The sequence below is a fragment of the Larimichthys crocea genome, chromosome X (genome assembly GCF_000972845.2).
Source record: "Larimichthys crocea isolate SSNF chromosome X, L_crocea_2.0, whole genome shotgun sequence".
NCBI lineage: Eukaryota > Metazoa > Chordata > Actinopteri > Sciaenidae > Larimichthys > Larimichthys crocea.
The window spans coordinates 17,991,569-18,004,486 of record NC_040020.1 but is presented as its reverse complement, the minus strand read 5'-3'; the positions used below and the strand labels follow the sequence as shown (position 1 = coordinate 18,004,486).

Sequence of the window (12,918 nt, the reverse complement as noted above, 5' to 3'; positions counted from 1 at the left end):
ATCATCATCATCATCATCATCATCATCATCAACCAGTTTAACAGACAAAAGTGACAGTCTTCATTTTTTCTATCAAGATTTCAGCCAACAAAATAAAAACATTTCCTGGGACTTAAAGTTTCCAAGAATCTGGGTTAGCAGGTGATATTTAGGCATCTCTCCCACTCATACATACATAAATAAGCTGCATACATTCAGCAAACCCATTTCCAAATGGAGGATAGATAGTTTTTCCCACGTGGGGTGACCGGGAATTAGGGCAGGATGATTAAGATGATCTTCATCTTCTTCTGGAAACAAAAGTTACATTTCCTTCTCAGCTCCATGGCTGAACAGTCATTCCAGCTGCTGTTCCACACAGTCCGAACTCTGCACTTTTTTTTTTTTTTTTTAAAAGGAGAATTTGATATTTTCTAAATATGTTCATACCACATCCTACTTTGGTCCGTCTCATATTTACAACCACAGTTACAAATAAACGCTAGTCTATGTATGCGTGTTTTCTTCCCAGGGTCTCAAAAAGATTAATGGTCAAGTGTTGCACATCCATGAACAATAAAACATATTAAATCAGTGTGTGTGTGTGTGTGTGTGTACACACAACAGGCATTCCACTCCAATTCACTCTTCCTTCCTACAAAGTGTGTGTTTCTGTGTGTGTGTGTTTCTAAAGCGTGTAAGGTGCAGGTAGGCAGCTCTGTGATGATTTGAAGGGGCAAGCTTAATAGCAAGGGAGTCAAGCCAGTGACTGAATGGCGTTACCAAATGTTCTTCGTCACCATAGTCTGTTGGCCGGTGTAAACGCCAAGAGTCAGAGAGATGGTTACGAGGCCTGAAAAGTTGCCAAAGGGGGGGAGGAGGAGGACACATTTCAACCCTTTTATTCTCTTATTGGACAAAAAGGGGCTTTAGGTTCATTCTGAGGTCCAAATTACAGGTTGACTTGTGATGTCTTGAGGTGTGAATGGTACATAATTTATCCTCTAAGCATTTCCTGCATGTTGGGAGTGTTGGTGGAGACTAACAGCTAAAGGCAGGGAGAAAACCCTTTCGTCCTCAACAGCAGTAGGCTTGGAGTTGTCAGCCTCTCCCTGTGCGGGAGCTGTGTGGCACCGAGAGGGAGTGAGGACACTTCCTGTCAGGGTGATCGGCTTGCGTTCCATTTAGCTGCGTTGTTCATGCTAGGCTGAGGCTTTGAGGAGAGCCCAAGCAATGACTGACGAGTGGGTGTAGTTAAAGAGTCCACCTGTGGGTGGCTGTGGATGACAGGAAAGCTTTTTCACCCACTGCTTGGGTAAGGTAGAGTTCAGGTGATAAGCCCACCCTGCTTATTATTGAAGGTAGGAGTAGGAGTTCGATGGCCATGTTGCTGGGTTGTTTGTTCAAGAGGTGAAAGTTCCTCCCTTGAAAGAAGTTCTGAACCCTTGCAGAGGCTCATGCGTCAGATAAAAGATTACGTAGGCATTTCAAAGTGGTCCTCAGAGAGTTCAACGCCCGACTCGCTGGGTAATTCCTCGGTTAGGAGGTGGAGTTACCTCCTTTGAATAGATTCTGGACCCAGGCGAGGGGCGTGGCCTGATGTCAGGAGTCATCATCGGTGTCCTCTATCAAAACCTTGGTGTCACGGGTCTTAGACCTGAAGTGGGGAAAAGGAACAAAGTGTTTACAGTGTTGACTCACACTGTGTGGAACTCAAGCACAGGTCAGTATGTTGATGGTTTGGGAATCATTATCATTATTAAAACCACAGTGTGTGTGTGTGTGTGTGTGTGTGTGTGTGTGTGTGCGGGGGCGTGTGTCTCAGACTCAACCACCTACTATGGCTTGGCATTAGAGATGCACCAATCCGATATTGGTATCAGTATTGGTCCCGATATTGAAGAAAATTCTAGATTGGGTATCGGTGACAATGGGCCGATCCATATCTGCCAATCTATTCAGTCTAATTCTATGCGGTGCACTGTGAGTGACGTCATACGCAAGCAACACACCATGCGGAAGCCCACATTGTTTTCAAAATGGAGCGAGCGAAAGAATCGGCTATTTGGAACTTTTCACACTACCTCAGCCAACAAACTTGACAGCTACTTGCAATACCTGCACAGTAAATGTTCCGAGGGGCGGTGGTAAAACTTCAAGTTATAACACAACCAACCTAATCACAAACACCTACAGAAATGTCACAGCAGAGAGCACGCAGAGTTCATTGAACCAAGTAAACAAAACAAAGGCTGCATTATGCAGCTAACTTTGAAGGAGGTGAAGGGAAGAGGTGAAAATTTTTTGTGTTGGATGTTAAAATCATTTTTACAAAGAACTGACTGTTTATTTTGATTGTCTATTAATCTTGTAAAGCTATTGTTTTTTTTTTTAAGATTGTTGTACTGGTGCACAGTTATTAAATAAATAAGTAATTCAGTACATTTATATCTGTTTATTTGTTTTTTGAAAAAAAGGAATAATGTTTACATCAAGTCTGATGTTGCCTTGCACAAAAAAATGATCCCACACAATGAGACGTACTGTTTGTTACCGTAATTCAGCGCTGTTTTCGCATTCGGTATCGGATCCGTATTGGCCAATATTAAACCTCAGATATCAGTATCGGTATCTGAGGTGAATTTAGCGGATCGGTGCATCCCTACTTGGCATGGCATTAGGTTTTATTACCCAACCCTACTTTTGTTAGACCGTCCCTGCCTGGTAGATTTGCCCAGTTTGGGGTAACACACCCTCTTCATCTGTTCACACATCATGTCACATCTGTCATTGTTAAAACTCACTGTGAAGCCAGTCGTGGCCTGCGTAGACTCATGCTGTAGCTCCTCTTCCAGCTCTTCTTTCCCTGTCGGTTCCTGACTCCGTCCTCCTGGTCCATCATCTGCTCCAGCAGCGTCTGGTCGTCGGCATTGAGCGGAGCCACGCTTATATCTCTGACGGCCCTGAACTCACCACAGTTATTCAGGTGTTCGTTCTCCAGTCGGAAGAAGTTCCACACGAAGCGTCTGGGAAGGACAAAGGCTGACTGTCAGCGGCCAGTTTGACTTACACACTGTACTTCACGTTTTCACACTTCCATCAGTGGAAGAATTATTGACAGACAAAATCCTGGTATGTTCTTATTTTACGTTTATTTTTCTAGTGCTGCACCTGCTCTGCGTGCTGAGGTCATGAGAAAACAGGAAGTAGAAGATTTGAGCAGATTCACATTTTTCTTTTATTTATTTGATTTTTAATTTTGTCCCTACCTGATCCAGGCCTACAGCTGTGTTTAGCAGCTAACTAAATTTCAACATTCGTATCTGATAATTAACACTGTGATGATAAACTGATGATAAAAGAGACAAAAGGTTACGTGTACCTAAAGACCTCCATTGGGGCCAGTATAGTCGACAGTATGTCGGAGATGTTAGAAATCCCAGAGACAGTGGTGAGGGACACAGTTAAAGTCCACGCAAAACGCAACAGCACATCCTCCACTATGGCACTGTAGTAATAAGCCTGAAGGGAGAGACCGAACAGGAAGAACACACCGTCATCTCATGGTCATTGGTTATTCTGCTTCATCACACGAAGGTTACTCCCTGCATGAACAAATACCTTGTGTGGGTAGACTATCTCCTCTCTCAGGAAGGTATTCTCTCCTGCGTTGCGATCAAACAGGCCCCAGTCCATCTTCAGATCCCAGACCAGTGTGTAACACGAGCTGACTATTAAACAGCTAATGTACAAGTAGAAGAAGATCTGGGCATCAGCGTGGGATTCGACTGAAGAGGAAGAAGACAGAGAGTCGAGTGTGAGGTTACACAGCTGATATAGCATCAGAGTGATATCTTTAAACGTTGACGTCGACATGTTTGCCTATTTGTTTTCTCATAACTCTGTCACCTGTGTAGAGAATCAGATTATATGCCAGACCATCCCAAAATGATTTAAAGACAGGGAGACATCTTACTAAATTACTGTATAGACAAATATAAAGGCCTGTCTCTAATAAAGGCCTGCGACACTCTGTTATCAATATACCAATAAAAGTCTACGTACCTTTGTGTGTGTTGTATAGGGCTGAAAAGGTAACAACAAAGAAGGAAGTGGAGTATTTCCCAGCGTTAACCAGGTGAGGGAAGGCCCGTTTGGTGTCACGGTAACGTCGCAGACACTGGACGAATCGGAACCAAGCAGGAAGACACTGGATCACCGCACGAACACCATACGAGTAGGAATTACACACGTCTGTACCTGCAGAGGATGATGAGTGCAGAGTGCGGTCACGATAAGGTGCGGTGTGTCTATCATCGTTGGATCAGTGGTGGTTATCTAAAGACGCATTTAGCTGTTTGATTCTCACCTGAGCTGCTGATAAGTCCATCGTGTTTTTTCCAGTCCAGTTCAAAACTGTAGAAGCAGATCATGTACTCCAGATCCATGAGAACCACAACCAAAGAGTTCAACTGGTCGGCCAGCCAGAAGTCTGCGAAGCCAACGTGATGAAACGGAGCCGTCACCACTCGAAACTGTGAAAGATGAGACAGAGAGGATGATGTCAGAGTCAGTAGCAGCTTCTCTTTAGAAGCTTTAATTCACATGTTCAGATGGATTACATCACTGTTTTCCATTCAATCATTCATTTCTAAGAGTCCATTATTACTTGGTGTTTACTTTGGGTGCTTTGACGGACTCAACACATTTCAAATCACACTTTTCAGTTCTGCAATGATTGTGCCTGAATGCTTTAACCGAGCTGTCACACCAAATGCGCCAAGAGTTCCAGAGCCTACAGTTCTAAGAAATGAAGCTGACAACAAATACACTGGTCTCAACATCATTCCTCATTCAATGGCATCCCAGCATTCGTAGCATGTGAATATATGACTGAACAAAAACTTCAGTATGTGCATCTCTGTTTCACTAACAAGGCTTGAGTAAAAACTCAGAGAGGATGGAGGACCAGGTTAGAAAATGAATGTCTTTGAGTAAGGCACAGTGCAGAGCAGCAGCTTCACTGCACCTGTAGTTGAACATGACACACACACATATCTAAATGCTATAATTCAGAGATTTTCCCTCATCTATTATGATTATGTATATGTTATGTAGAAACATGACGGTTCAGCATGGCGGACTCCATGGACCCGCTGTGTCCTGAGATATTAAAAGTTCATTCTATAGTAACAAAAACTTCTTATTTTATTTCTGCATATGATATTTTGTAAATAGAGTTGTCTAAATCTGACACACTGGACCTTTAACTTAGCTGCGCCATGCATGTTTAGTACTCATTCTTCTGGTTGGACTGCTTGCTGCTCAGCCAAAATACTCTTGTGAACTTTTTCTTTCCAGTGAAATACAAAAACCATAATAAATTGCAACAAAGATACTGTACAGTAATGACAGAAACTTTTTAGAAAAACAAATGTTAAGACTGAGTCATGATACCAAGAGTTTGAGCAGCCAGAAGCGTGACTTGTAGTAGCAGGTCTTGAACGGGTTGATGAGGAAGAGGAGGAAGAGGCCGTAGAGAGCCAGAGGGTTGGCCTGCATCGGCACCAGGATGCTGTGACTGAAGAGGCAGGACAGCAGGCTGACACACCACAGCACCCCCAACAGACCTGCAATCTGCACACACACAAACACAGACACACACACCCATGAATATCCAGAATATTTAGTAGCTAGAAAAAAGGTAACTGACAGAAACTGCAAAGTCACATTTCCACCTGAGGGTTATGTGTTTGTGTGTGTGTGTGTATGTGTGTGTATGTGTGTGTGTGTGTGTGTGTGTGTGTGTGTGTGTGTGTGTGTACACTCTCAGACCTCAAACAGATGCTGGTGGGACAGGTTGTTTCTGGGGTTGAGTTCAAATATGAGCACATGGTTAACTCCTGCTTGTCTCCAGCCGTAGGTGTTGATGCCTGGAAGATAAAAATAACAAGTTGACAGACAGACAGACAGTTACATCGCAGTGGATCATTTTTACAATTATTGGGGTACAGCTAAGCTTGTTTTCTTATCTTCCTTATCCTGGAGTGAATGAATGAAAGCCTGCCTCCAAACATAGCATTGTAGCATGTGCATGTGTGTGTGTGCGTGTGTGTGTGTGTCTGTACCTAACAGGAAGAGGAATTCTATTAACAGGAAGCCTCCTCTGTAGATCCTGACCATAGGCCAAACATTATCACTGCGGATCACCACAGCTCCTAGAGAGAGAGAAAGAGAGGTGGAAAAACAGTACATGATGTATGGACAGAACAAACACTAACCCCAGATGATTCAGCGAAAACCACTTGTTTTCTATGAGTGCATTTTACACCAGGACATGCATTATGCTTTTGCAAACATTACAGGAAAGACACTAGTGTAGTAATACTTTAGTGATACCATGTTAAAGACATGACACACACTGTGAAAAATCTTCCTGAAACTAAACAACAGCACAGAGTCAAATTTAGATTTGTGTCCTGGACACACTGACCCGTCATATTCCAGGAAAGCAAAAAATGAGCCACTGAATGATTAGTTAAAGACCTTAATATCTTACATGAGATCGTATGTGTGTGTGCACGTGTTACCTGTAATGACCACAGTGACTATTAAGACGAGGAACACTCCACAGTAAAGGCCGACTCTAAAGGTGGTCCACGCAGGAGCAGGCTGCAGACAGACAGAGCAAAACAAGAAATGACTGCCAATCTTGAGAAAAAACTTGGGATGGTAAAAAAGATCTGTGCCAACAGGATTAAAGACTTGAAAACCGAACTCCAAAAGACAAAAGATGACATCTCTAAACAGGAGCTATGGGACAATGACCTCGCTCAAAAATTGGAATCAGAGAGCGCTAATAACAGGACTCTGTGGACAGGTTGAGCGTTTAAACAAGAAACTTGGTCGAGAGAAAGAACTCAAGAAACAGCTTCTCCGCCAAGTAGATGAAGGAAAAGTATGACATGGATATCAACACAGAAAAACAAAGGATTGTCACCCTTAAGGAAAAACTTGAGAGGATGGAAAAGGACAGAGCCAGCAAGAAATCGGAGCAGGATCATCTGATATATGAGCATCAGAAAACAGAGCATGACACCAATTTGTTGAAATAACAGGTGTCTGAGAGAGACATGGAGTTGAAACGCCTGAAAATTCTACTCCTGCTACTGCTGTGTGCTATGGAAAACCGTTCTACTGTACAGTCTATGTAAGAAATTCTGCTGAACTTTTACCGAACAAATTTACAACAAATCACGTGCTATTCCTTAAAAAAAATTAAAAATACCTTGCACTCAGACATTTACTGCCTTTTAATACTTTTTAATACCCCGCGGACACCCTGTAACATCAGAGTGGACTTCTCCATCCATCTAGAATGTCCCTCTCCATGTCTGTGTGGGTTTTCTCCAAGTGCTTCGGTCTCCCCACACAGTTCATGTAGATAATACCAAAAAAAAAAAAAAAAAAAGTATCCCTCTGTGTTTTTCAGAACCAAGAGTTAGGAAATAAAACTAAATAAAAATAAAAAAGTAAAAAAAAGGTAAAATTGTTGCTTCACTATTATCTTATTGTAACCTAATAAACTGATGCACATGCTTCTGTAGCTGTAAATTAGAGGCAAAGACACAATCTATGTGTGTGTGTGTGTGTGTGTGTGTGTGTGTGTGTGTGTGTGTCTGACCTGTGCAGCTCCCAGTGGAGGCACCCTGAGCCTCTTCATGGCCCTCTGCCTGTCACCACCCTCCAACTCTGTTGTGACCAACGCCTGAAAGAAGAGAGAGGTTTGAGATATGCTTTCCTTCTAGCTGATAATACTGATGTCTGATCAGAGTTTAATAAGGGCAATGCTTATAAAACATATATGAAGCATGTTGTCATGAATATCTATAGGTGTGTGCACCTCAGTCTCAGAGATGAGCTGTGTTATTTTCTTGCATGTGTAAAATGGAGCCACTTCAACATGGGCCACCCTCCAGTCGGCCCCTCTGGACGTCTCCAAAATCTTGTCATGCTTCTTCAGGATCTTCCTGAAGCCTGTGAAGTTCAGGTTCTACAGACACAGAGAGGGAGAGGGGAAGGCATTTCATGAGAGAACAATCAAACGTGTCAAAAGCAGCTGATCAAACTGAGCTGATGATGTGAAACAGGACCAAAGGCTCTGCATGTGGTACAGCTGGGTTCCACATCCTGCTGCAGCTGAGGAATATTATACTTCTGGAACTTAAATGCTAAGATGACAGTATAACTGTATAACTGGTAAACTGAATCAATCAATCAATCAATCAATCAATCAATCAATCAATCAATCAATGTGCTTGTTTGCACGTCTAAAGTTGAGATGAAGTTTGTGAGTGTGCACCTGATAGTTCTGCAGCAGTATGAGGCTGAGGTAGAACTCTGAGAAGGCCAGCTGCAGGTCCTTTATGTTTCTGTGCTTGCATCGCTCCTGCTGCGACAGGGCGAACACCGTCTTCCTCCTCCTCAGGCCCCGCCCGTTAGCCCAGCTCTCCCTCTGGGCGTCCAAAGATGACTGCAGCTCGTTCTGCAGCGTGGCGAATCGCCGCTGAGCCTCAGCCAGCTTTTCTGGGGGGGGGGGGACATGAAGATGATTTTAAAGATGGAAAGCCTGGCTACTTCTAGATGACTGATTCTCTCATTTATATGACTGCGTGTGCATGTAGCAGTGGTATTAGCTGTCGTCATACCAGAGTAGAAGGTGTTGATCTTGGCCAGTTCTTTTTCACAAGTCTGGAAGAATTTCTCCTCAAACTTGGCATAGTACCTCTTAACTGTATCTTCATCTGTGACTGCAAGAAAAATGATTGATAGATTAGTTAACTCACAATAACACAGTGGAGACCATTTGTCTAATAGCACTGATTAAACCACATGAATAGGCCTGAATGTAGAAGGAGGATGGACAGAAAGGCAGAAAGGGAAGGTGAAGAGAGAACAAGGACGAGCGGGGATGAAGAAATGAGGATGTGAAAGTACAATCTCCCAATTTCTGCAGCAGAGCCCTGTAATGTCCTGCTCTGACCAGCAGGGGGAGCAGCAGGGCAACAGCTTCCAAAACAGAGTTCTGTTGTTTTGTACCAACAGTTGAATTTATAGACGTGAAATGTGATTTTTACCTCTTCTAATATATACATTATATATATTAATGCAGTTTGCATACTGCTTTCATTTATCAACTACAGTATCAGTACAGCTACGTAAATGAATACAGTGTAGAATGCTGACAGCTGAAATGTAAACTTCTTCAAATATTTCTTTATTCCACAGCAGAAAGCTTTTCAGCACACTGTAACTGGCAATGTTCGGCAAAGCTAAAGCAAATAAAGGCTCAAAGCTATATCAATACAGTAGAACTGCAACAATGAGTCGATCAGTTGTCAGCTATTGATTGATTGCTGATCGTTGATTCACTGTTTGAGTCATTTTGTAAGAAGAAATGGAAGAATGTCTTTAAATTTCCGCTCCTTAAATGTAAAGGTGACATGAAACAGAGTTGTTTGATGTGTGAGGATGTCAACTTGAGCTTTTGGAAATACAGATAAACATTTTTCAAACCAAACAACTTCATCGATAATGAAGACAATCATGAGCTGTAGCCTTGAAATGCACTTAAAGATATCCAAACACACAAAACAGCAAGTGAAATATGACTGCACAGAAAGACAGCAAAACTGGCTTGCTGATATGATCAGATCAATAATCAATGACCTTCTCTCGGTGTTGGATCTGAAGCTGATTTCACAGACTGTTCCTCAGCAGATGAAAGAAAAGGTCAAAAGACTTGAAATGAGCTCCAAAGAATAACAGTGAATTACAGTGAGGAGGGAGACACGGTGTGTCTGACAATGATCTCTGTGTTCGCTGCACATACCACAGCAGCTGGCTGAGCAACGCTCAGATCAAACTACATCAGATTTTTGTCTTTTGGAGATTCAACACGGCGTCAGATCAGTCTACAGCAGTGATACGTTTGTGCTGTGACCAATCATAGCTCGGTGTCTGTCGTGGTTACAGACTCACTGAAATGTAGGACATCTGTTCAGGAGCTCCTATTGGTCAACCTCGCAGAACATGTCGCGTTGTCGAGTCATCAGGGTGTAATGAGGCTTCACATACTGGGTCCACAGGCTTTTTAGCCGCTTCAGTTTCAGGGTCCTGGTTTCACTGTGCCAGCTTAAGGTGCCATTAGACTGTGCAACAACAACAATCGTCTGCAGTAATTGCATGTCACACCGTGTGAGAGCAGTCTAATCAAATATGACTGCAGCGTGCGTCCGACTGGGTGTTCAAATCAAATTAAAATCAAGTTTTCCTTTAAAGTTTACATTGTTTTTAACAAAAAATGTCCAAACAGTTGTGACATCATCTGGTTTGTTTTGGAGAATCATGTTGAAATCATTGTTATATTTACTCCAATCCCAAATTTTAATTTCCTCACGTTGAGTCAAATTTTTTTACCAGAAGAGCATCCTGTAATTTCCGTCATTTTTGATCTCAACTATTTAAGATGTCACGCTGGGACACATTCTGGTAAACTTTAATTGAACAGTGGACATGGAGAATCGGTGTGTCCAACCACTAACATGTACCCACTGTCACGTCAACAACAAGCAAACAACAGGCCGGGCCGGGCCAGGCCGGGCAGGTGGTTTTGAGTCAGACTCTGCAGACTCAGTGATTCACTGTGTTTCAGACTGGCTGCTTTTAGACAAGACACCAAATTAACTAAATTGGAGTGTCCCAACCACTCCCTCCTTCCCCCCCGCCCCTCTCTCTTTTCCATCTCTGCCTCTGTCTCTCTCTCCCAGTGCACAAACAGCCACCACAGTCAGACTCCAGTAATCTCCTTATCCCTTTTTGGCCTTATTCTGCTCTTTTCTCTCTGTGCCTCGGCTCATGTCATCATGATTATTATCATTATTATCATTATGACATGTCTGTCTCTCAGTAAAGGGCTATACTTTCCATTTGACAATTGATGTTTTTTTTTTAGCTCTATTTTTCAGCAACACCATGCTTTACTTGGAAGGCCACCCAGTGCAGAGGTGTGCTAACAACAGTTGCTCAAAGGCACTTGAACAGTCATTTAAAAAGGTCACAATCAGGTTGGTTTGGAGTTATCCCTCTGATTTCTGCAGCTGCCTCAATACAATGAATGCATGGAATCTCATTTGCGGTGCTCAGAGCTCTCTTTCTGTCCGGTGGGCCCTCTTCCATCTGTACAGACCAGTTCCACTGAATTCTGTGAACACAAACACATTCTCCACATTTGGGAGAGAAACAACTCGGCCAAATAAAACCAAAACTATCTGTGCAGCTACAATTAGAGAATTTTTTATTTATTTATTTATTTTTTTATTTGGATGGACCAACCAAACTGTCATCATGAACATGCTGTAGCACTCTTATTAGCTTTCTACAGGTCTAAAATCAGTCAAAAGTTCTGTGTGGGTTAATTTCATAAGTTGAGTCAGCATTATTTTAGGCGGTAAGTAACCCTGAGAGAGATTTAACTAAAACTTAAATGCTGGAATGATGCAGATGTAGAGAACAGGATGGAGCTAAATGTAGCCAGGTATAAAATAAGTACAATACTGTATTAGTAAATGAAACCAAAGATCAAAACCTGTTTTCAAGCCCAAACATTTTTAACAAATTGAATTTTAAATGATCAATCTACGAGGTTTGACACATAAGAAATTATTACCAGTAACTCGCGTATTTCACAGTTCCTCTGACGGTGCCTCTTTAAATCTGTATGTAAATCTGGCTAGCCGAATGCATTTTGTACAGTTCTCCTTTAGCCAATCAGGACGCCGAACACAATGCGCATTTATACTGTACAGTACGCTGTAAAAAAAAGCATGCAAAATTACACACAAAAAATCCACGAAAGAGCGAGGCTGCAAAAGGTGAACCGCGTTATAGTGAGGGACAACTGTATAGCGTGGTGCATGTAGCGTGGTGGTGTATGTAGAATGCTGTTACACCATGTCCCATGCTACATCGACAGTCTACTCTAGATACACTATCTAGAGTGGTGTATGTAGAGTGTCGATGTAGCATGGTGTATGTAGCCTGGTGTATGTAGCCTGGTGTTGTACGTAGTGTCATGGTGTATGTAGCGTGGTGGTGTATGTAGTGTCGTGGTGTATGTAGCGTCGTGGTGTATGTAGCGTGGTTTATGTAGCGCGGTGGTGTATATAGAGTGGTGTATGTAGCGTGGTGACATATGTAGCGTGGTGGCATATGTAGCGTGGTGTATGTAGCGTGGTGTATGTAGTGTCGTGGTGTATCTAGAGTTGTGTATGTAGCGCGGTGGTGTATGTAGTGTGGTGTATGTAGCGCGGTGGTGTATGTAGTGTCGTGGTGTATGTAGTGTTATGGTGTATTTAGCGTGGTGTATGTAGCGTGGTGTATGTAGTGTCATGGTGTATGTAGTGTGGTGTATGTAGCGCGGTGGTGTATGTAGTGTCATGGTGTATGTAGCGTGGTGTATGTAGCGTGGTGTATGTAGTGTCCTGGTGTATGCAGTGTCGTGGTGTATGCAGTGTCGTGGTGTATGCAGTGTCGTGGTGTATGCAGTGTCGTGGTGTATGCAGTGTCGTGGTGTATGTAGTGTCGTGGTTTATGCAGTGTCGTGGTGTATGCAGTGTCATGGTGTATGTAGTGTCGTGGTGTATGTAGTGTGGTTTATGTAGCGTGGTGGTGTATGTAGTGGTCTCTACAGGGCGTCTGTGCTCAGATCAGGCAGGTTAGCAGTGAACTGAGTGCAGCAGTAAGAACGTCTCCTGACCTCCTGACCACAGTCTGCTTTCTGACACAGCAGTCTGTTACACAAGAGTTTGTTCATTAACCTAACACACAGCGCTGATGATGGAATAACAACAGTCAATAATAGGAGACATAAAAATATTC

At 42.8% G+C, this 12,918-nt stretch overlaps 1 protein-coding gene across 1 annotated transcript in view; it reads right to left on the bottom strand.

The window, feature by feature from the left end:
- Positions 1–12,918, bottom strand: part of LOC104938572 (xenotropic and polytropic retrovirus receptor 1 homolog) — a 35,848-nt gene continuing 22,930 nt past the window's right edge. Inside the window, exons 3-16 of the mRNA XM_019266751.2 lie at positions 8,688–8,789; positions 8,342–8,565; positions 7,883–8,032; positions 7,664–7,747; positions 6,570–6,651; positions 6,108–6,197; positions 5,815–5,912; positions 5,437–5,616; positions 4,349–4,514; positions 4,045–4,239; positions 3,601–3,767; positions 3,362–3,501; positions 2,784–3,005; positions 1–1,636 (exon numbers count right to left, since the gene is read on the bottom strand). Coding sequence (XP_019122296.1) covers positions 1,582–1,636; positions 2,784–3,005; positions 3,362–3,501; positions 3,601–3,767; positions 4,045–4,239; positions 4,349–4,514; positions 5,437–5,616; positions 5,815–5,912; positions 6,108–6,197; positions 6,570–6,651; positions 7,664–7,747; positions 7,883–8,032; positions 8,342–8,565; positions 8,688–8,789 — 1,955 coding nt within the window. The 3' untranslated portion in view covers positions 1–1,581. The remainder of the gene's footprint in view (positions 1,637–2,783; positions 3,006–3,361; positions 3,502–3,600; positions 3,768–4,044; positions 4,240–4,348; positions 4,515–5,436; positions 5,617–5,814; positions 5,913–6,107; positions 6,198–6,569; positions 6,652–7,663; positions 7,748–7,882; positions 8,033–8,341; positions 8,566–8,687; positions 8,790–12,918) is intronic.